Below are 21,235 nucleotides of genomic sequence, written 5' to 3'. Positions count from 1 at the left end.
GTAGACGGTTGTTTTACGTCTTGTAATGGGCATGGCGGTTTTTAGAACGAGTATATTTTCTTTGATATGAAGTTTAGTAATTATCCTCCACACATACCCGCCTTTGTATCTCCCACTTGAAAATGACACCATCAATTGATCCTTGACCATGAATGTTGACGCAACACTCTGAACGATTCTATGTCTATGCTACCAGTACCGCACCTAGCGCACCCACCACTAAGAGGTGTTCCCGGGCATTTGGATTTGGACACTGGAGGGACTCTGGGGGGGGGGGCACCGCAAAGTAACCTGGCCTGCTAATAACTGTACTCAACTAGAATGAAGCCAATAATGTACTTAGTACTTATCAATCAACCGACACATTACGGAGACTGCGCAGTTTTCCATTTTCTTGACCAGGTACTCCCACCAACCCTGCAAGCTCCATTGGAGAAAAAAAAAAATTCAAGTCGGCATCCCACTACATACCTCCGACATTAAAATATTTCCGGTTCTATTTCTCAACGCCCATTCACCGCCCAAATTTGTTCTCACCGCCTTCCACCTGCCTGTCGCATGAGCATCGCCATCGCATCGCAACGCACTTACAATGGGTCGAAAGGTAAGTCTTCAGCTACATTCTCGCCTTGACTTGACCTTGTTGATGTGAGAGGACTGCTTTCAATAATTTGCCCTCTCACATCCAGGCAATCTAGCAATGGCGGAGAAGCCTCTCATATTTTATGTACGGCAGGTTGCTGACTAGTATCAAATCAAATAGCCCAACCCAGTCATTCTCTCTTACTTTGAGCGAGGCGAGAAGCTCAAGGACAACAGTAACAGATATGCGCATACCTGTGTGAAATGTGGCGAGCACTTTGCCAAGGGCCGCATCGACTCTCTGACAAACCATCTGACCAAAAACTGTCCTGCCATTTCTGAAGCCGAGAGGATCAATGCGTGCCTGGCCCTCCATGGCATTTCTGGCAACACGGCTGCCGCCCGCAGTAACAGGGCCAACAACGCCCAGAACAACAACTCGGCAGCCAATGCACTTGCCTTGACGCAGAGCAATTGGACCGCCCTCGAGACACTGGCTGAAGTGTCCCGTCAGATCGATCTCAGTGAGAAACACGATGACCATGTGCCGCACAACCGCAACCAGGCCGTCGATGCGACGTCAGCACCGTTTGCCGACAGTCTGCTCGCTCCCATGGAACACCATGACTTCCAGCAGCTCCACGAGCAGTTTACCATGGAAGGACAACCCTTGACTTTTGATGGCCAACCGCACACCGAGGATCAACCAGAATTAGAAGGTGCCCAACATGAGATGCAGCAGATGCACCACGACATGCAGCACGAAATCCAGCACAACATGCAGCACGACATGCAACATGGTATGCAACACGAAATCCAGCACGACATGCAGCATGAGATGCAGCATGAGATGCAACATGAGATGCCTCATGAGATGCCACACGAGATCCAGCATGAAATCCAGCACGAGCACGAACTCACCACGGAGGAGAAGTTGCAGAATCTCCTGCAAGCAGATGGTGTGCCGGCCGACTCGAATCTTTCTGTAGCCGTGGCAGCTACTGCTCGGCTGAACCCGTCCTTCCTTGACCCTCAATTGCACCAGGTATTGCAGCAAGAGTCGAGTTCGGAGTCTATGGACACTGCCGAGTGTCCTGTAACCTCGGCCCCCAATGAGAACTTGGAAGCTGTCGAGTCGCTACAGTTTGCACCCGCCTCGGAGGCCCCCGGGGAACAGCATCTTCCCGAAGCTCCCTTCCCTCCTGAATCAGATGCCATGACGGCTCCGTCAACAGGACTGGAACCGCCTGTATCCAACGTGGAGACCACCACTTCGGAGGCCCCGGCGCCTCTCGTGGCCGAGGGTATGACGAATGAAGCAGACATGTTAATCGACTTTTCGCCGCCTCTGGCCACCGATGCCAAACGCCCTGCAACTCCCGGCGATCACCAGGTTAATATTACCGAAACCCCTTGGGCAGAGCTTACATATATCCCCGAAGGTCTACAGGCACCGGCTACGGTAAGCAGCCAGAGTCAGCAGCTTGCGTTTAGCCTTGCCAAGGGTGGCATGCGCATGGAGACAATCAGCCCCAATGGAACACGCTCGAAACATGCGCGAGCCCGGTTCGACTCGGAGCGACGAAAGGAGGTCCAGGAAGTTCGTCGTATTGGTGCCTGCATACGGTGTCGCATATTACGAAAGGTGTGCTCAAAGGGCACTCCATGTGATACGTGCCGGAAGGTCCTTTCGCCCCGAGTCTGGCTTACTGGATGCGTGCGAACAAAGCTAGCCGAGCAACTCGAACTCTACTCGGCCGGCGTGCAGGTCGTCATTGCACAGAAGCGCATCAATGAGTTGAAAAGCGAATACACCCTGTCTAATAAGGGTGTCGTTATCGAGGCATCTCATTTCAAAGAAACTGGGCACCAAATGGTATTGCAAATGCTGGAAGGCTACTCGACCAAGGATGCCCAGGAGCAAAAGGCTGACCCCGAAGCTCCCAGTACGCTGGTTATGATTGACTCCAACAAGGAGGACATTCCGGCCAAAGTAGAGACGTACATGCGCCAGGTTCTACCCGAACTTATTAGGCGCGAACAATCGTCTCATGTGCGGGTTACCCTTGAGTGCGCTATGCAGGTTGTGGAAGAAAGCAATGATGAGTTATTGCGAAGGTCACTGGATCTTTGGGGCCTGGTTGAGCTGATGGACCGCGAACGCCAGTGGTCTTTTCTTAGGAAGATGAGCGACGGCAGCGGTGCTGTCGTGGAGGTCACTGATGATTCTCACAACGAGATCTTCACCAACATTTGCACGCAGCTTACTGCGGGGGCCGAGCGAAAAGCGGCCGCGACCAGCAAGAGCCTTCTCAACGGGATCCAGCGCAACTTGCAGGACGGCAAGACGAAACTTGGGTTCCCCATGTTCCTCACGGCCATGGTTTTCTTGAACTGCGTCGAGAAGACCACATGGGCCTTCAAGGCCTGGGAGGGCGAGAGTATCCGGCAACAGTGGCCATTGGAAAAGCAGCCCAACCACTTCTATCACCAGGGATACGGGCTCTGCGACCTCTTGCGCATGCTGCTCATGATCCGGCATACCCTTCCCCGAGCAACAGCACCGGATTCAGACACGCCTCTTATGGCTGATGAACAACAGGATGAGATTGTGAAGAAGTATTATCGCGACCTGAATGTAACCTGTAAGAAGAATCCCCCGCCCTCGCTTGGTTTAATTGAGCCATTACTGACTAACCTTGTACAGGTGCATTTCTACAAGAAAGGAGAGATCACTTCTCTTTTGACCAGTCTGATTCAAGGTCGCTCGAGTTCCTCTTTTGCTCCAACCTTCTCCTGACCTGAGAGGGATGTGGTCTGGAGAGACCTCTTTGCCAGTATATCATGCCTGTGTTTTGGTAGCCAGCAAGAGTGGGGATGGGGCAGAGGACGTCTCACAACGCAGTGTGCAGTATTTATACATTTGCCGACGTGTTAATAATTGCAACGATGAAGAAGTAGAGGAAAGCAGAAACGGCTTTGGTAGGTACTGTGGATTAGATGCTTCTTAGACAAAGATACCCCATAGCAAGTCTAGGAGGAGTGGCGTTTTCAGGCCTTGCATTTCTGTCAGCTATTCTTATAATAGTACTGTTAAACATAGACAAGCAATGAAGCATGATGAATAAAGTGTTCTAACATATTACTATACTCGCAAAAAGTGTCGTATCATTACAAAATCTTTATAAAGTGTACAAAGAATCCCCGTGTCCGTCCCCTTCCCCTTCCCCCTCATGAACCAGAGAGAGCCACAAAATAAAATAGAAGGTTCTGTCACGTCTCTCTCGTTCCTTCTTTACCCCCCTTTCCCCCTTCCCCTAAAAAGAACCAGAACAAGTGAACTCCCCCATTTTTTTCCGTTTGCAGGCAAAATAATAATACAAAAGACCTTCCTGAAAACTCCTCAAGATTTCCGTGTCGAGCAGGTCGAAATCATCCCTTTCCCTAACCTCTTTCGCTCTCGTTGCCGTCCAAGGCGGAAGAGACAAAATTATAAAGATGAAAGGAAGTAGTAGAAGGAAGTAGAACAAACAAAAAGCAAGAGGTATAATAGTAGCCCGACACGCCCATCACAAGCTGAAACTCCGATGTTGTATGTAGTAGTACCCACGGTCCTCTTCCCTCTGCCGTCCACCCTACCCTACCCGGGTGGCTTTTTTGTGCTCTCGTTTTATTGCCTACTGCTACTTCTCCGCCAGTCGATGTCTATCAAAACCCGTATACGAGAATAAAGACTATGACGACGGCGCGTAAACGGCGAAGAGTGGCAAGAGCAACAACGGCATGGGCAAGAGGAAGGAGGGGGGAAAGACGTGTATGAAGAAGAAGACGAAGAAATCGTGGAAGAGACCCAGCGAAGGGGGGCGAGCGACCATTCGAGGCAGACACACGCCCAGGCGAACACGAGCCAGGCTAGACACCAGGCCAGCGCCACCGCGGTCCAGCAGCAGCCTTTCAACTAAGCCGCCGCCGCCGGGCCGGCCGACGTCTCCCGCTGGCGCTTGACCACGTAGTATGTGATGAGGCTCTTGGGGTCATCCTTGACACCCTTCATACACTCCCAGAACTTGTGCTCGCCGACGCGCGCGTGCAGGGCGACGCAGAGCTGGACGGCCTCCATGCGCACGCCGCTCTCCCGGCTCTCGAGGCAGCGGGCCGCGAGGCTCGCCAGTCCGCCGATCTCGGTATCGTTGGGCGTAAATGTCGGGCGCGTGTCGATGACCTGCTTCAGCACGTGCAGGCCCATGCCGAGGCTGCGCGAGCCGGCAGCGTCCGTCTCCAGGTCGCCTAAGCGACGAGTCATAGTGACTGTGATCTCGTCGGCGTCGCCAAGGAGCACCAACTCGTCGGCTAAGAGCTCCATGCCACTGACGATGTGGGTGCGGGCTTCGTAGGCAGCGCGTGTAGCAAGCAGCGCCTCCAAACCTCTCGAGACGTGGGGTTGGAAGTTGTCACGCAGGTTCTTCAAGAGAAGCTTGATCGTCGCCAAGACCTGGGCCTTGACATCTTGGATCTTCTCGGTACTGAGATCCGCTAGAGGGGCTTCCAGGTACTGGAACAAGCCAACGAGCAGCGCATCAAATTTGTCGTCCGTGAACAGACCCTTGTTGTTCCGTATCAGGGACTGTAATTTCCGGAAGCCGTGAACGTCGAGATTGCGTGACTTGACGCGCGCGGTACCGCTATCTAGTATGCGAGTATTTTGGCGGGCTTTGTCTGGGCTGACTGGTGGGTCTTCTCCTGCAGCACCAACAGCATTGGCGTTCAGACTCAAGCGGCCTGCATCTTCGTTGACATGCCTGGCTTCCAAAACGGGCCGTATGGAGTCCCCGTTGGTGGCGGGCTGTGGGCTAGTGGACGGGGGTTGAGCAGTTAAAGGATCCTCGTATACCTTGAGTGTCTTTGATGGGGTTTCAGGGTGTGGTTCACGTGTTTGCTCGCTGCCATTTGCCTCTTCGGGCTGGACGATTACCATGGGCTCCGAGATCTCCATAGGTTCCGGGACTTCCATGGGTTCCGAGACCTCCACAGGCTCCGAGACCTCCATAGGTTCTGCGGCTTCTGTGGGCTCCAAAGCCTCTACTAGCACGAATGGCTCTTCTGGCTCCGCAGATTCGGCGGGTTCTGGGGACCCTATAGTCTCTACAGGCGTTGTAGGCTCCACATGTGCTGCGAGCTCTTCTTGCACCTCTTGCGGCTCCGGAACAACAGACGCCTCCCTTTCAGGTGCCGGTATGGCAATTTCTTTGGGTTCGGTAGCGCTTGGCACGACCAGAGAAAATTCTTCGTCTGCCTTCGTAGGGCTACCGCTAGGATCAAAGCCAGCCATGGTAGTCTGAGCCTTGACCGGGGTAGGTCGTGGCGATTCCGCGGCTGTGGCCTTGGTCGTCGTCGTTGGCCTGGGCGGGCTCATTGTACTGGACTCGCTGAGGGTGGGTTGGTGCCCGGGTCTGGGTCTCGGTGCCGTCCTTCTAGGGGACCCCGAGATAGCCTTGGGGGCGCTGACCTTGGATTTGGTCTCCACAGGGCTGGATCTCCCGGATAGCAAGCCATCATTGTTGCGACCGGCATACGGCCCGGCAGTAGCGGGTCGGGGCGCCATTTCTGGCCGTTGGCCCATCTCGGGCCGTTTTCGCACAGGCCTCGTAGGGGCAGCAGACATGCCTCCATGACCAGCTGCAGCCTTTACCCGCGTCTGGTTTGTAGAGGCGCCAGCACTGGGTTGGGTAGATGAGGAGTGGCTCAGTGTGGATGCCGGACGCTGCGGGGATATCGTTGCCATCGCAGAGCCTGGGCGCGCTGGTAGATTCTTTACTGCAAGAGCCTTTTTCTGTGCCATCATAGCGTCTCTCAGCGACGGTTTCGATGCAGTTGACATCGTGCTCTTGGAGAAACCCATGCCTGGGCGCGCTGCTGGCTCGGCTCCTTTCTTGGGCGAGTTGGGGTTGTTCGGGTCCTTTTGTAGAAGCTTTTGCGCCGTGGAATCCAGGTTTTCCATTATCCTGTTACACGAGTTAGCACACAGCCTCGAGGATCCAAAAAAGCGTTGAGCTAACTTACACTTCTGCTCTTGCGGGCCAAACAGTGGCAAATAGCCAATACGTTGAACGCATCTGCTCACGAACGCCAGGGTTCGCGTCACCGAGGCCTTTCTTGATGCACTTTTCCAAAAGGTCAAGATCAAGGTGATTCTTGTGGTGCGCCTCCTTTTTGATCAGTGTCTTGAGCCATCCGGTGACATAGGTCCTGGGTTGTACGTTCTTGTCCTGGCAGGCACCCCAGATGTGTTGCATGATCCTAGCATTGTAGGTGCACCTGCCGAGGATCGTATCAACACAGACATTGGACAGCTGTGACATGAGCTTCTTGGTCGCGGCACAGAGCTTGATAAACGTCTGCATGAGTAGCTCGACCATGGGGTCCATACCAGGCCCAAAAGCTAAGGCCATGTCTTGCACGAGAGCGCATGCCTCCTTCGCCAAACTTGTTCGTAGGGTCAGGCATGCCTTGATGATGCCATCCAACATGCTCTTGCACGAAGCCAGAAACTGGTCAGGGAAGTCTTGCGGCACATTTCCGGCGATGAGCTTTCTCAGCTTCGTGGTGCTTTCCTCTCGCTTCAGCCAGTTTTGCTCAGTCTCCTTGCCCTCAAACCATGGGAGCATATCCCTGAAGATATCCTCTAGCTCACGCGACGTATTGACGTATGCGGGGTCGACTGGTTCTGAGCGCAACTCTGGCGCGGGCGTTGTAGGTCTCTCGCTGGACATAGAGGACACACTGGCGGCCAAGTTTCCTCTTGGCCTGACGAGAGGCGCAGAGTCCGGTCGTTCCTCGGGCATCGCCCTTTTGGCTGTCGCAGGGCCAGGGACTAGTTCCTTCACAATAGCCGCTTCTATCGCTGGTCGCACCTTGAAGTTCTTGAGCTGTTTCTTCAAATCAGACTTCGCGGCTCCTGGGGAGTCTCTGTAGGGCACTTGGTCAGCGTTTGCGACAAGTAAAAAGTACGCGGCTCGTGGGGGGCGCACCTGAACAGTTCTATAACTGTGGCCTTGGCGACGTCGCGCACCATTCCGTCGGCATCCTCCAACAACTCCATTAGTGTGGGAACGTATACTCTGAACTGCAAGCCGTGCTCCTTATGCATCTGCACCAGCCACTGCATGCTCGACTCCTTGGCCCGGGGGTTTTTGCCGGCCATAGCCACGTTGCGCACGAATCGCTCGGCCTCTACTGGCGCAGCTCCGTACATGGTCGTCATAGCTTGGATAGCCAGAGTTCGGAACTTGTCCTTTGTATCGCCCAGCTTTTCCACAATCAGAGGCATTGTATACTTTGCTTCCCTCAGGATATACTTGGGCTCCTGTCGCGACAGTCGCGTCAGGAGGTGGTTGAGTGCGGTAAAGCCGGCATTGACGAGGGCCGAGTGTTGGGAGCTGGAAGCCAGCCGCAGGGCCTCGAAGAGCGGCGCGACGCACGTGTCCGGGACGTTGTGTTGCTTGATAGCGGACTTGGCGGCGGTGACTTGCTGGGCTTTCACATCGACGGAGACATCTTTTTTCAGTATCGCCATGAGGTCGGCGACCTGCTGCTCGGTGAGTTTTTCCGCCATGTTCACCCGCCGGAAGGGTACTGTGGGCTAATGTTCCGACAAGCCAACGGTAGGTATCGGTTTTCCTGCAAAAAAAAGACACAGTAAAGTCAGTAATCGTGCTGGTGCGCGTCGCATTCGATCCAAGGGAGCTTTGAGTAGCAAAAGCTTGTCGAGCAGAGAAACGCCGTTTTAGTTCGCCCGGCTGAGATGCCAGACACATGCAAGGAGTGAGGAACAAAAGGGCGCATTCGTTTGTACATACTCAGGCTGGGTCTGTCGGGTTGCTGTTCGGTTCGCAAAGAATGGGCTGGGTACCGGAGGTAGGCTCTAGAAAATGCAGTAATGACATTGGTCAAGGAGATGAGATGGCAGGGTCGCGGTTGTGATTTGTCAGATATGGATCAGTCAATGGTGGTTGCGAACGGGAGGCCACGGCGAAAAAAGAGCATGTGAGATGGTGTAGCAGATTTGTTGTCGCGACGCATCCCAAAGCCCAATGATAGGGACGGACAGGTGTTGTGTTTTTTTCGGGAGTCTACTTAGTCAATCAAAGTCGTGTTGTTGCCGATCAACCAGCAGCTGCTGCAACTCCCACTCTCCCACTCTCTCGCATGCAGCAAACAGCTTCTGCGGAGATAGAGACGCCGGCAGCTGTGGAGTTTCGGCCTTTATCCCAATTCAGCCCAACCAGAAGACGATGGGCCTGCTTGGCCTAATGGCCTAATAGAACACCCACCAAAGCGAGACATTGATTGGGTCTCTAGCGGCAATTCCTCCACGCTAGAGCGGCATGGTCCCCTGCAACTCAAGAACAGTACCCTTGCCAACCCAGCCGGTGATCTCAAATAGGCATGATACTTGTTTGTAAAGTGAGGGGCAAACTCACAGCAGCAGGTAAACGGAGCCTTCCATGACCAACAGCAACAGCGCCGAGACTGATGCACGCAGGTCCAGCGGTCATGTAAATAGACATCTTGTTTCAGCAGAGCAAGACGTCAGTCACTTCCAATGTAGATACACCATCATATCTTCGAAAAGTGACTTGTTCGTGTATGAAGCTGCTACTTACGAAAAGGTTACCTAGCCCCTCCGCCGCCAGCCAGCCCAGTCACCAGCCTACCTGGTACTCAATTGCTGGACCAACACATGAAAGCGCCAACAGGCAGCCCCGCATCCACGTCCGTCACCTGTAGCAGATTGAATAGGTACATACACACATGCAACAGCCGCGACCAAAAGTGCAAAAAAGCCGTGCCTGGTGTTTCTCGAACCGTCCATCCATTATATGCCTCTACCACCCTTGACCACCCCCGTGCCTTTGCCCGTTTTCATGCCCGGCATGTCCTACCAGCACGATGCTCCTCCCCCTCCCGATGCGGAGCCGACCCCGTCGCCCGTGCCCCGGGGTGGAGGGGTCGTGACCGAGTCCGGATCCTCCTCAACCGCAGACCCTCCTACTACCCCAGCAACCTCGAGCTCCTCTTCCTTCGACCTCCCCAAGCTGCGCCTGCAGCTGAACGACCTCGCGCACCCGGGGACCTCCATCTTCCTGAGCTCCGTCGTGCCGACGCAGGTCTTCAGCGCCGCCGTGCAGAACGTCCTCTCGCACTTGTACACGGCCCCGACACAAACACAGCTGCACCCGCCGCCTACGCGGTCCGTGACGCTGATCCTCCGGTCCATGGGCGGCGTCGCCTACACGACGGGGATGGACCTGGACGACGACCACAAAGAGATTCACCTGTCGCTCGAGTACGTGGCCGGCATCAACCCGGCTGGGCGCCGTGCCCACGAGATCACGGGCGTCCTCACGCACGAGCTGGTCCACTGCCACCAGTGGAACGGCCAGGGGGCAGCCCCCGGCGGGCTCATTGAGGGCATTGCCGACTGGGTGCGACTGCAATGCGGGCTGGCGCCACCGCACTGGAACAAGAAGGACCGACCGGGCAAGTGGGACGCCGGTTATCAAAACACCGCGTATTTTCTCGAGTACTTGGAGGACCGGTTTGGGAAAGGGACGGTGAGAAAGCTGAACGAGACGTTGCGAGTTGGAAAGTACGAGGAGAAGGTATTTTGGACAGGAACATTGGGCCGACCAGTAGAGCAGCTCTGGAAAGATTACGAGAAGACATTGGAGACCAACGGCGATGGCACTCACGCCCAAGATGGCGAGCAAGCCGTAAATGAAGCCACGCAAACTTGAATTACAGTCAGAATTTCTCATACATCTTCACATATAAAAGAATGGATGCAAACCCGCGAGAGCAACAATGAAGAGTAATATAGAATGGACCTGTGGTCACGTCGTGGTATAGGGAAAAGGTGTTGAGCGCGAAACGTAGACGCCCCAAGAAAGTTACGATATCCGAATGTTCATGTTTCAACAGCAAACCTCCAAACGCCATGAATGCCCAATTTCCAGAAAGACGATTGCAAGATGCCATAAAACCCCTTACCCCTGTTAAGCCGAATTGACGCCTTGGCCCCACAGAGCCCCTAATGTAACATGAAAGAAGCAAGCTGTACAAGGCTACGAGTCTACGAGTGGATGGGCTGAGGCCCATCGTTCTCGCTAACAACACTACCAACGTCAGACCAGCTGTTGGGGGTGGCCATGCCCTCGGACTCGCTGATCACATCGTAGTATCGTGAGTGTCCTTGGGAGTCGACTGAGCGTACATCCTCCGCCAGGTCCTCTCCCGAACCAGCAATCGAGTTGGAATCAGTTGGAGTGTGGATGCCCTCGCTAACCAGCTCGGGTTCGGAAAGCGGACCAGCAGGCGACTCTGGGAGAGGGGAGTAGAAACCAGGGTGCGCTGTCTGTGCCCAGGCTTGGATAGAGCTGTAAGCATCATCGCGGTCTTCGGGGCCAGCAGTCATGAATTCGTCTTGGCCCAGCTGTCGCTCAAACGTAGCAGTGGAAGCAGTTTGCGATTGCTGTGCAGGGGTTACAGGGTCGATAAGGGCGGGCATGTGCTCAGGCGGTGCGGAAAGAGTGGCGCTTCTCGGCGTCTCATCGCGGGCGACGTGCGACACACTATAGATATCGGTGTCGTTCTCATCATGTTCAGGATCCATCAGGCTATTCTCCAGCGCAACGTGCTCGTCGATGTTGTTCTCGTCGGCGAAAGGGTTCGTGTATGCGGTATAGTTCAGGCTTCGAGGTCCTTCTCCGCGGCGTCTCAGGCCGTCAGTTTCCTCGCCTTGAATGTTGGCTCCGGTGTTGAAGACAAAAGTTCCCTGGTCGGCACGAGAATCGTGCTTCAGAATTTCATCGAAACTGGTCTTGGTCTTGGGCGTTGACGGGTTCTCTTCTTTAGGCTGCTGACTCCCTCTCTTCTGTTCAGCGATCGAATTCCAATACATCAGCTCTTCTCGCTGGCGGCGGCGTGTTTCGTCATCTGCATCAACTCCCACTTCGCCTTCTCGGACATTGATACCCCTTGAGCGAAGGAACCCTTCGGCGTCTTCCGGTCGATTGAACAGATTCTCACGGTCTTGCGGGCTGATGCTGTCCCCGAGCGAATGTAAGGCGATTGCGATACGCCGTCGAACATCCTCGGCCATCCGTCGAAGCTCTGGCGATTCGTAGATGGCGATGCCGGCGGCTATCACAACTGACGCGGCGATAACGCCGACTGATAGTGCGGCATGGTTAATGGGAGGCATCTTGGTTAAGACTCAATCGATGAAGGCCTGTGATATGCCAACATGAACGTGGAAAATGCAAAAACCAAAGACAAACAGTAACAGCGGATTAATGAAGAAGCAGTAGTCCAACCATATCAATAGGTAGGCATGTATGTAGTTTTGGTCAAGCAATGAATGTCAAGCCACGCAAACCGCCTTGTGCGTTTTCGCCACCACTGGGTTGGAGCGTCAGGTTCATTAAGCGACCACTTGATAGGCAGCAGTCGAAACGCACCACTTTGACACCTCATGTGCTACCATGAGGCACCTAGGGACGTTGCCAATCATTGTGGGAGAAAAGAGGAGATCAACAGGCAATGGATCGCTGGGGGCGGGGCAATCTTTTGCCCCAAATAGAAATAGGCAGACGTACCTTTGATGGCCACTGGAGCAGGCATTTCGGCGCGATTGGGCACGGCTTCACGGCCTCTTGCAGACAAGATGATGCTGGTGAAATGAAGGGCAGGAATCAATCAGAAGGGAAAAGTAGGAGAGAATTTTGTAATTAGAGGTGTCGAGGTGGATGGAAGGATTTACCGGAACGGCAGGAAAATGCCTGGGAAGGCGGACTTCCAAATCTCTATTTGGATGTACCTATGCCCGGTATGGTTATGCCTGGGTTTGGATCAGATGGGATGATTACCTTGGCTCCTAGGTACGGGAGCTTCCCCTCCACCCTCTCACATACAGGCGTTTACCTTGCCGTGTCACCTTTTTACCTGTGTGTTTAACGGCGAGTAAGCGCTTTTGCGCCAGGACGCATTGAAACTTAAAGCCCGCCTCCGCGTGACGTACGCCATCTGGTCTGGAGTTGTTTTGCGCAAGCCTAACGTAAGTTGGATCAGCTTCCCAGGGCCGTCGCAAAGTCGTGGGTCTCTTCAGTTCCAGCGCCATAGCATTCGAGTTCGAGAACGGGAGTGCGGGCAGAGACTCATGGCCCTCGCCATACCGGCAGATTACCATATGCCATCTGGGCACAAGTACTGGAACTGTAAGATTGAGGGGCGACTACGACCGCGGGTGGCACGGGGATCGACCCCACGATTCTACGTACAGCCCTCCAGCCCAGCTGCATACGGGCAAGGCACTGGAGATATGCAGGAGTAATGCACGCCAAGGCGTTCAATGCTTTCTTAAGCATCCTAGTAAGGTGGATCGTATGCGCGCAACAACAGTATTGCCACGCGAGAGCCCCTTTGAGAGCCAAAGAGCAATTTGATACGGCTGGAGGCCCGTTCGTTTGATAAGGCAAACTGCAAGTACTGTTCATTATTACATACAGTCTTCTCGCCTGGCTCTATGTAATACCTAGCATAAGGCAGTCACTTCTCTGCAATTGTCCAAGGGCTTTATTGGAGGCCTTTCGGTCTAGTCACCACGGCCAGAGTATATAAACTCAATCTAGCCAACTGGCAAATTATCGAAACACGTACTGTCTCATTATATCTACCTACTGAATATATGTATGTATGTAGTGTGAACTTTCCTCGTGAACTCTGGCCATGCCCTCTGCTCCATCATCAACCCGTCATGGTTCTTTCCGCCTGGCTCTTGCGCGGCTTCTTGAAGCAAGCGAATGAGTTCTTGCTCAAGTCGCGCAGCTTCTTCAGCACATCGCGCATACCGGGCAACTCGCCCTGCAACCGGGCGCGAGCCGCGTCGTCTGTACGGCTGTCGAGCATGCTATAAATTTCGCTCTGGAGGCCGCTGGCGCGCTCCGTCGTGTACTGACTCAGCGTCTGCGCCACGAACTCGACATCCAGCGTAGCCTGCATGAGAGCGCCCAAATCATAGCGTGGGGACCGAGCCTTGAAGGCCTCGAGTAGTTCGCGCGAGAGCTGTTCCAGGAGGTAGGAGAGGACCTGTGGTGTCAGAGAAGGGGCGGTGGTGGACACTTGAGTATGTACGAGTACCAGCGACAGCAGAGCCTCGTAGATATACGGCTTAACTTCGGCTGGTTTGGGCGAGCTTCCCCAACTTGGATCGTCGGAAAGCCCAGAGTGGATTATGCGGCGCAGGCTCTCAATGGATGGCTTGGTGTATGTCTGGAACAGACGCGCATCGATCTGGCCTAACACATCCTTGATGGTTTTGGATTCGTCGGTGAGCTTGACTGAGAACGAATTCTCGAATTGGCTGTTCAGGTTTGGTACGACTTGAGAACGTAAAGCTTGGAGGTTGCTGAGAGTCAAGAGCATGCGTACGTTCTGTAATTCATGATGTTAGCTTATATAGTTTATATTCCTCTTCCCATAACAGAAGCAAGCGCAACTTACCCGGTCTCCAGCATCGATTCCCTTCATCCCGACGCTGAGGGAAGTCCTCGCGCTCCCAGAGTGTATCGGTGTCTCCAAATCCGTCGTCCACTCATCGTCAGCTTTCTTGATTGACCTTTCGGCGTTTTCCACCATGCCGCTCAGCGCCTTGTACAGTGTAGTGACGTACTGGCTACGCACCATCTGCAGCAGCTTCGTTGGCGGAGGCAGGACAATGTCAGCAGTGTCAGGCTTCGTCATTGCTTCAGAGATGTAGAGAATCTTCTGCATCCCGCTCAACAATGCTCCTTCGAACGCAGCAAACGTTGTGGGCATCCGGGTTACATCACCCAACTCCCGCGACCTTTGCCAGTCCTCAACATACTTGATGTTCTCGGCATCCTTGTTCCAAGCAGCACAAATGGCGGTGACACACCTTTCCCGAGCTGCACCGACCAGGGTCTTGAGATGTTCGACCTGCTTCTCATCAATCTGGCTCACTGGCGCGATGCTAGCCATCTCGGATGCACCAGACCCAATGAAAGCCAGCATCTTGGATAGATAGTGCACACCACTGACTGAGTTGGCATTGGGCGGCCAGAAAGCAAACTTCTCCCAGGCCTCACCGCGTCTTGGGGACGGCGGCGGTAGGTTGTTCGAGTCAAAGTTGAATCTGGGATCCCGGAGCGCAGTAGGTGTCAACGAGGCCGATACTGGTGTTCCAGGCGACGGTGGCAATGGTGAAAATAGGAGAGAGATATCCTCAGGGGGGGCGCCGGCAAAGAACTCGAGAACGTGCTGTCGTATCATGTCGACAAGCTCAACTGTTCCCTTCCTAAGATCAAGTGTACCCTGATCCGATAGACGATGATGCACACGGGACTCCCCGTTAAACCCAGTAGGGAGAGACGACTGTGTCTTTCCCTCAATAAAACCATCGACAGTCTGCCAGAATTCTAAAATTTCGCCGAGGATCCCTTGTGTTGACAGTAGCATGTTTAGGAATTGCAGCATTTTGTCCCACAGCTCAATCACATCTGGCGAATCGATCCCATCCGGCTTGCTTTCAACAGATTGTCGACCGAGAGCTCGAAGATGCCCTGCCACACTTTGGGGTGTTGGCTTCTGCCCGTTGGCCAGTCGTCGCCTGAGGACCTCGATTTCGACTTTTCCTCGATCTGCTACAGATGCAATCTTACCCTTCAGGTAGTCATACCTGCTAAGCAGCCATACCCAGATGGGGTTATCTTCAACGCCAAGCTCCAGCAGTAGACTAATCAGCTCCATGTGTTGATCTTGGGGCCGACCTGCTTGCACATCTGTCTTGGACAGGTTATTAAGAGATATGAGCTTCTTCCAGATGTCCCGTTTGAATGATTGTATCTGGTCGTCAACATCGTGCCACATGCGAGCGGCCAGTAATATCTGATAGGCTTGGCTTTCGCTTGGTGCAGTTGTACCCAAGTCTTGTACCAGTCGCCTTGCGTCCTCTGCGAAGCGGCGTGCGCGGGTGTACTCTTCTATTAGAGTTTCGTAATCACGCCGCTTAATGCTGTCGGCTACGTTGGAGCTGGCCTCGATATAGTCCCGGAAACGTTCGATGGAGTATTGGACTGTCTTCAGGTTCTCCTCCTTCTCGCGTCCGCCCAGTGCAGGGCCCCATACATCCTCCGCTTTAGCCGAGACATCGAGCAGTGGTGCCTTGATGCCCATGACACCGTAATCGCTTTCTTTCACCAAAGCATTCTTCTTCCGAGCATCTGGACCCGGCGACAGGGGGGCGACCAGCGGATTCACACCCAGGCCAGCCCCACCGATACTATTCCTGAAGCTGCTCCTGCTAGCATGTCTCGAGTGAGCGCGTGCCCGCGTTGGCGAGGGCGGCTCGACGCCCCTGTATTTCATTTCTTTGTAGACATTGTCGATGGTAGCTTTGGCCTTGACGAAGCGCTCAAAATTGGACTCGACAAGGACCTTCAGAGACGCGGACTTTAAGTCAATAGATTGGGATAGGCTGTCTAGGCCAGACTCTAGCATTCGGGTATCGTCCAGCGCATGTAGCTGGGAAAGGAACAGCGATGGCGAGAAGTTGGTCGAGGACAAGAGGAACTTGGTTCGCAGGCGCGGGTCTTCTTGTACAGGAATGCCAAACCGCCGCAAGGATCCCACGACGCTGTCGCTGCCCCCTAAAGGGTCAGGCTCATCCCGCTGCACCAAGCTACCAACGCCGCCTGTCGATACTTCGGAACCAGGCACGATACTTGTTCTGTTGCTGACAGCGCGTTCAAGGGCTTGGTATCGCGACTTGCGTCGGGTGTGTTTCTGCCTCTTCAGTTGTTCGGCCTCGCTGTCCGAACCGTCGCTGTTGTCCTTGTCCGTGGGCCATTCTGCCGGGAATGCGGTCGGTACGCCGTAGAACTCCAACACGTTTCGCTCGAAATCGGGGGCAGCCATGGCTATATCATATGCTTAATTGATGGCCGTCGAGACCAAGCATTTTCCTCATCAGGATATCGACATGAGAACAGTTTCGGGCAGTGCCTATGTTTTGGCGGGTTGTAGATCATTGACTTCGGAGACGGGTGTCGCAACCGTAACTCATTAATGGGAGTCGGTATCCCTGCCACCTTGGAAGCTTGCGACGGTCCGGGCCCCAATTGTGCCTACACGTAAGGCTCCTACCGAGGAGAGGTGGGGCATATCTAGTAGCGACGTTTCAAACGGTATACTGCTTATTATTACGGTCTAGATAGTTCAGTAAACTTTTCTAGCTACACGTTTAAGTGATGTGCTATGAAAGCATCTATATATAAAAAGAAATGGAAACACAGCATACCTCTCATACATTATACAAGATCAAATTGTATTCCCTTCTCATACATCGTTGTAAGTCTGACGTATATGGTTAGTCCTATCTAATCTTTACGTTCAAAACGGGTCTTGCACTATGTAAGCTTAGTGAGGTCAACCGTATCGTGTGCCGTCTGCATACTGTACCTCTTGATTCCCCGCCCCGGGCCTGTCTGGTTCTCACGCAGCTCAATAACCGCATTCTTCTTTACCAGTGTATCTCTAGACAAGAAAGAGACTATGGCAATGTTTTACTGATCTGCCAGTAAGTAGGATGGGAAGAGGGCTTGTCTTGGCTCTCGGAGATGCTCAATGATGTACTGGTTTGAGCCGGATTTTAGCCGCCCGTCAGAACCAAGCTAGAGCAAATTTACATCTGATAGCATAGCCGGGGCCAGCCGTAGTGTGATTCCGAAGCTTTTATCCCTCGAAGAAAGCTCTTTGCCTGCAGAATACCAACCGAGTTTTTGTTTTGCTAGCCTCAACGCCATTCACGCAGTTTGCAGGAGCCTTTCGACATCTTTGATACCCGCTCCTCTCAGACAAATATTCACAATGCTGGCCATTCGAAGCGTCTCGGCGCCCATGCGACGCCAATGCGTCCGCGCAGCTCCTCGCGCCGCTGCAACTCTATCTTTCCAGGTGAGACCAACATGTCGACTGGTCTTGACTATCTGCGCCATTGGCAACTAACGTTTCTCTCAATGGCAGAACCGACGATTCTACTCAGACAAGGTGGCCAAGTTCACCGGACAGAAGGATGCCAGCGTACGTTTCTCCTGCATTCGCAAACCCTCACGGTCGATTTGCGCAATATAAAAGCACCCTATGTACATGTCGTGGTACTGGGTCAATCGACAATCGCCTCGCATAACAGTATCACAATGAACCAAGCGACGCTATAGGACAGTAATCTAACTGGAAGTGCACATAGGGAAACTTCCCTGTCTCGATCATCGAGGGAGATGGTATTGGCCCGGAGATCTCCCAGGCTGTGAAGGACATCTTCGCTGCTGCCAAGGTTTGTTGTCACCAATGGTCTGCGATGTGCCAGGAATTTTAACTAAAGAGATATGTAGGCACCTGTCTCTTGGGAGCCCGTTGACGTCACACCCATGCTTATCGATGGCAAGACCACCATTCCCCCGGCAACAATTGAGAGCATTGAGCGCAACAAGGTTGCCCTGAAGGGCCCCCTCGCCGTGAGTATACCTCTTTTGGATCTTCAAGGGCCAGGGAACAGCAGAATCACTAACCTGATCTGAATCGCCAGACACCTATCGGTAAGGGCCACGTCTCCCTCAACCTCACCCTGCGACGAACATTCAACCTCTTCGCCAACCTGCGACCTTGCCGGTCTGTTGCCGGTTACAAGACCCCCTACGACGGTGTCGACACCGTTCTCATCCGTGAGAACACCGAGGGCGAATACTCCGGAATCGAGCACGTCGTGGTTGATGGTGTCGTCCAGAGCATCAAGCTCATCACCCGCGAGGCCAGCGAGCGTGTTCTGCGATTCGCTTTCCAGCACGCCACCGAGATCGGCCGCAAGAAGGTCCGCGTCGTCCACAAGGCCACCATCATGAAGATGTCCGATGGTCTCTTCCTGAACGTTGCCAAGGACGTTGCCAAGGACTTCCCCCACATCGAGTTCGATGCTGAGCTGCTCGACAACACCTGCCTGAAGATGGTTACCGACCCTCTGCCTTACAACGACAAGGTCCTGGTCATGCCCAACCTGTACGGTGACATTCTGTCCGACATGTGCGCCGGCCTGATTGGTGGCCTCGGTCTGACCCCCTCCGGCAACATCGGTGACCAGTGCTCCATCTTCGAGGCTGTCCACGGTTCGGCTCCGGATATCGCTGGTCAGGGCAAGGCCAACCCCACGGCTCTGCTTCTCAGCTCCATGATGATGCTGCGACACATGGGCCTGAACGAGTACGCGAACCGAATCGAGCGGGCTGCTTTTGATACCCTGGCGGAAGGCAAGGCTCTGACGGGCGATCTGGGCGGCAAGGCCAGCACCACGGACTACGCCCAGGCCATCATTTCTAGACTGTAGATACCACCATCCCTCGACGATCATCCTCTTTCCTACTCTACTTGACTCTCCTATAATGCATCACTCTGGGAGCACAGGGAGCAGTAGTTTCACACTGTAGACTGTACAACAGATGGGACGAATCGGCATGATTGATTGAATAGAAATGAATATTTGAAACACAGTATCTGCATGAAAGGCACGTGTCGTGATATCATTGCCCAGAAACGAGCTGCATCTTCTGTACGGAGGATGCGGTGGTTCCGAGCTGCATCTGTCGGCAGCCGTTGCAATGAAGTATGCGCTTCTTGACTTGCAGTCTCGAGTTAGCGGAACCGAGACGGCAGCTCCCGTGCAATCATGGGACGAGCTACCCTGGCACCTGGCGCCTACACCATTTCGGATAAAAGAAAGATTGGCACAACTTCACTCTCAGTGCCGAGTATACTCAGGTCCTGCTTCCCTGGTCTTGTCATGATGCAGGCTACATATATAGAAGGCATATGCTGGGGTGTTCCCAACTGGCTCCGCTCGACTTCAGTTCAGCCAGTAAAAGGGTGTAACGGCGAGGGTTGTTTCTTACGGGGTATTGGGGAAATGCGGTACAACTGTATGCCCCGTGTGGGGGACAGCATGATGAGTCTGGGGGGCGCATCTCTAGCTGCATGTGAGTGTGTAAAAGGAATCACTCTGCATACAGCGTCGCGTGACGGCCGGCTCCAAATCAAGTTTGCTTCAATATATCAAGGGCGGCTCCAGAGCATCAATGCATGGTCATGTGGCATAACTGGAAGGTCGTAAACACATCGGAAATGAACGGTGAGCAGAGCATCCATACATACCTAGGTATAGAATGTATTCAAATGACCTCCTCGCATCGCTTTGGAAAGCGGTGAAGGATCGCGTACGCCTCCTTACGAAAGGGCTTATACGCGGCTCTCGGTTGTCGGAAGGGACAATTGGGCAACGCGGCTGGAACTTCCCTGCTGCCGTTCGTTGCATACTACAATTGTCCCTACGTACATACACATGTAACCGTTGGGAGCAAAGACCAGCGACGATCACCGCGATATAGACCAATCGGTGAGCAAGTCAGGACTAACCTCACACGGCGCAGGGCGCCAAGTGCTTATGTCTTCGCGATACAGCGTTACAGTAATAAAGAATCCAACATGGACTGCCCACATATGCACAGTAAGGCATACATATCGTGATGGGCGTGTCTCAGCCATCGGAGCAACAATAGCCGGAAATTCAAGGCAAGAAGAAGATCAATCCATGGTTGATACAGTTTTACGATTCAGCCTTGACCTCGCAATATCTATCGGTGCATCGGATGTGAGGAAGCACCTGTGGCATGGATTAAGGGAGTCGAGAGAAATGCGTTGATGGGCGCCGATCAGGCTATTCCCCCCTCATCCCCTGCACGCCAGAAGGCTAGGCCGAGTAATCAAAAGGTTAACGGAGACAAGCTTTTGATTGATTCTCTCGAACGCCCCTAGTGGATGTAACGTCATGGTGCGTAGTGGCGTGCGAGTCGGCACAGCCGGTCGGAGTGCTACGACTACATGTGGGTTTGGTCAAGTAGCAGCGGGATAAGTGTCGGCTTCGCCTTTTCGAGGCATCCGAATCGCGAAACTTGATCACCAAGCAAATTCATCTATCGCAATCAAGCGCACTGTTGGCTGTCAAACGAACACATTGGTATTCCTAAGCCTTCCTGCGAAGATTCCGCCGGAACTTACGGAGATGGCTTCGCACATGCACTGCATATACATTGCTCGTATCCAATCAGATGGGCGCTATGCCGCGGCCCCTTGCCCAGAGATCGACGCCGAGACTCGTTGGATCGGAACCAGGCATCTTAAGCCATACTACTGCTGTACGAAAGGGAAGAAACATTCTGGAAGCTCTGGTAAGCTTTAGTAGCATCTACAAGCTGGCTTGGCATCAAAAGACGCATACCTAGAGCCTTACCTTGCATACACGTACAGATGTATAGAAGCAACGCGCTCGGGAATCCCACAATAGATAAGTGTGGTAAGATATGGCTCGAGATGGTCCCTCCTAGGAGATTCGAACGTCACCCACCATGAACTGAACAAATAGCGCGACATCTGCAAGCATATATTTCTGACGGGCCTCGGCATGCAGGAGGAGGCAGATGTTTAGTATGTTGATTGATGGTTGTGCATTTAGCGGAAGTGGGTTGTTAGCCGA

The 21,235-nt window shown here is 53.6% G+C and overlaps 6 protein-coding genes across 6 annotated transcripts; 3 read left to right on the top strand and 3 right to left on the bottom strand.

Moving 5' to 3' along the window:
* Nucleotides 1-592: 592 nt before the first annotated feature.
* PG985_004254 (uncharacterized protein) lies at nucleotides 593-3,387 on the top strand (the record flags this gene model as incomplete). Its single annotated transcript, XM_066824023.1, has 3 exons — nucleotides 593-604; nucleotides 764-3,227; nucleotides 3,290-3,387. 3 exons carry the CDS (start codon nucleotides 593-595, stop codon nucleotides 3,385-3,387), a joined length of 2,574 nt encoding a protein of 857 aa, XP_066687183.1.
* A 1,153-nt stretch (nucleotides 3,388-4,540) lies between these two features.
* Nucleotides 4,541-8,194, bottom strand: PG985_004253 (clasp N terminal-domain-containing protein; the record flags this gene model as incomplete). Its single annotated transcript, XM_066824022.1, has 3 exons — nucleotides 4,541-6,584; nucleotides 6,643-7,548; nucleotides 7,611-8,194. 3 exons carry the CDS (start codon nucleotides 8,192-8,194, stop codon nucleotides 4,541-4,543), a joined length of 3,534 nt encoding a protein of 1,177 aa, XP_066687182.1.
* Nucleotides 8,195-9,506: 1,312 nt separating this feature from the next.
* Nucleotides 9,507-10,379, top strand: PG985_004252 (peptidase of plants and bacteria-domain-containing protein; the record flags this gene model as incomplete). The annotated part of the gene is made up of 1 exon (XM_066824021.1): nucleotides 9,507-10,379. The coding sequence occupies one exon, from the start codon at nucleotides 9,507-9,509 to the stop codon at nucleotides 10,377-10,379; it is 873 nt and encodes a 290-aa protein (XP_066687181.1).
* A 335-nt stretch (nucleotides 10,380-10,714) lies between these two features.
* PG985_004251 (uncharacterized protein) lies at nucleotides 10,715-11,845 on the bottom strand (the record flags this gene model as incomplete). Its single annotated transcript, XM_066824020.1, has 1 exon — nucleotides 10,715-11,845. One exon carries the CDS (start codon nucleotides 11,843-11,845, stop codon nucleotides 10,715-10,717), a length of 1,131 nt encoding a protein of 376 aa, XP_066687180.1.
* A 1,541-nt stretch (nucleotides 11,846-13,386) lies between these two features.
* Nucleotides 13,387-16,575, bottom strand: PG985_004250 (exocyst complex component Sec5-domain-containing protein; the record flags this gene model as incomplete). Its single annotated transcript, XM_066824019.1, has 2 exons — nucleotides 13,387-14,073; nucleotides 14,143-16,575. The coding sequence occupies 2 exons, from the start codon at nucleotides 16,573-16,575 to the stop codon at nucleotides 13,387-13,389; spliced, it is 3,120 nt and encodes a 1,039-aa protein (XP_066687179.1).
* A 951-nt stretch (nucleotides 16,576-17,526) lies between these two features.
* PG985_004249 (NAD-dependent isocitrate dehydrogenase) lies at nucleotides 17,527-19,036 on the top strand (the record flags this gene model as incomplete). Its single annotated transcript, XM_066824018.1, has 5 exons — nucleotides 17,527-17,613; nucleotides 17,683-17,739; nucleotides 17,906-17,992; nucleotides 18,051-18,173; nucleotides 18,245-19,036. 5 exons carry the CDS (start codon nucleotides 17,527-17,529, stop codon nucleotides 19,034-19,036), a joined length of 1,146 nt encoding a protein of 381 aa, XP_066687178.1.
* Nucleotides 19,037-21,235: the final 2,199 nt, after the last annotated feature.

This window comes from Apiospora marii (assembly GCF_038362585.1).
Source record: "Apiospora marii strain CBS 49790 chromosome Unknown utg000003l_segment0_segment0, whole genome shotgun sequence".
Taxonomy (NCBI): domain Eukaryota; kingdom Fungi; phylum Ascomycota; class Sordariomycetes; order Amphisphaeriales; family Apiosporaceae; genus Apiospora; species Apiospora marii.
The sequence above is the reverse complement of the archived record's forward strand: the minus strand, read 5'-3'. Positions and strand labels throughout refer to the sequence as shown.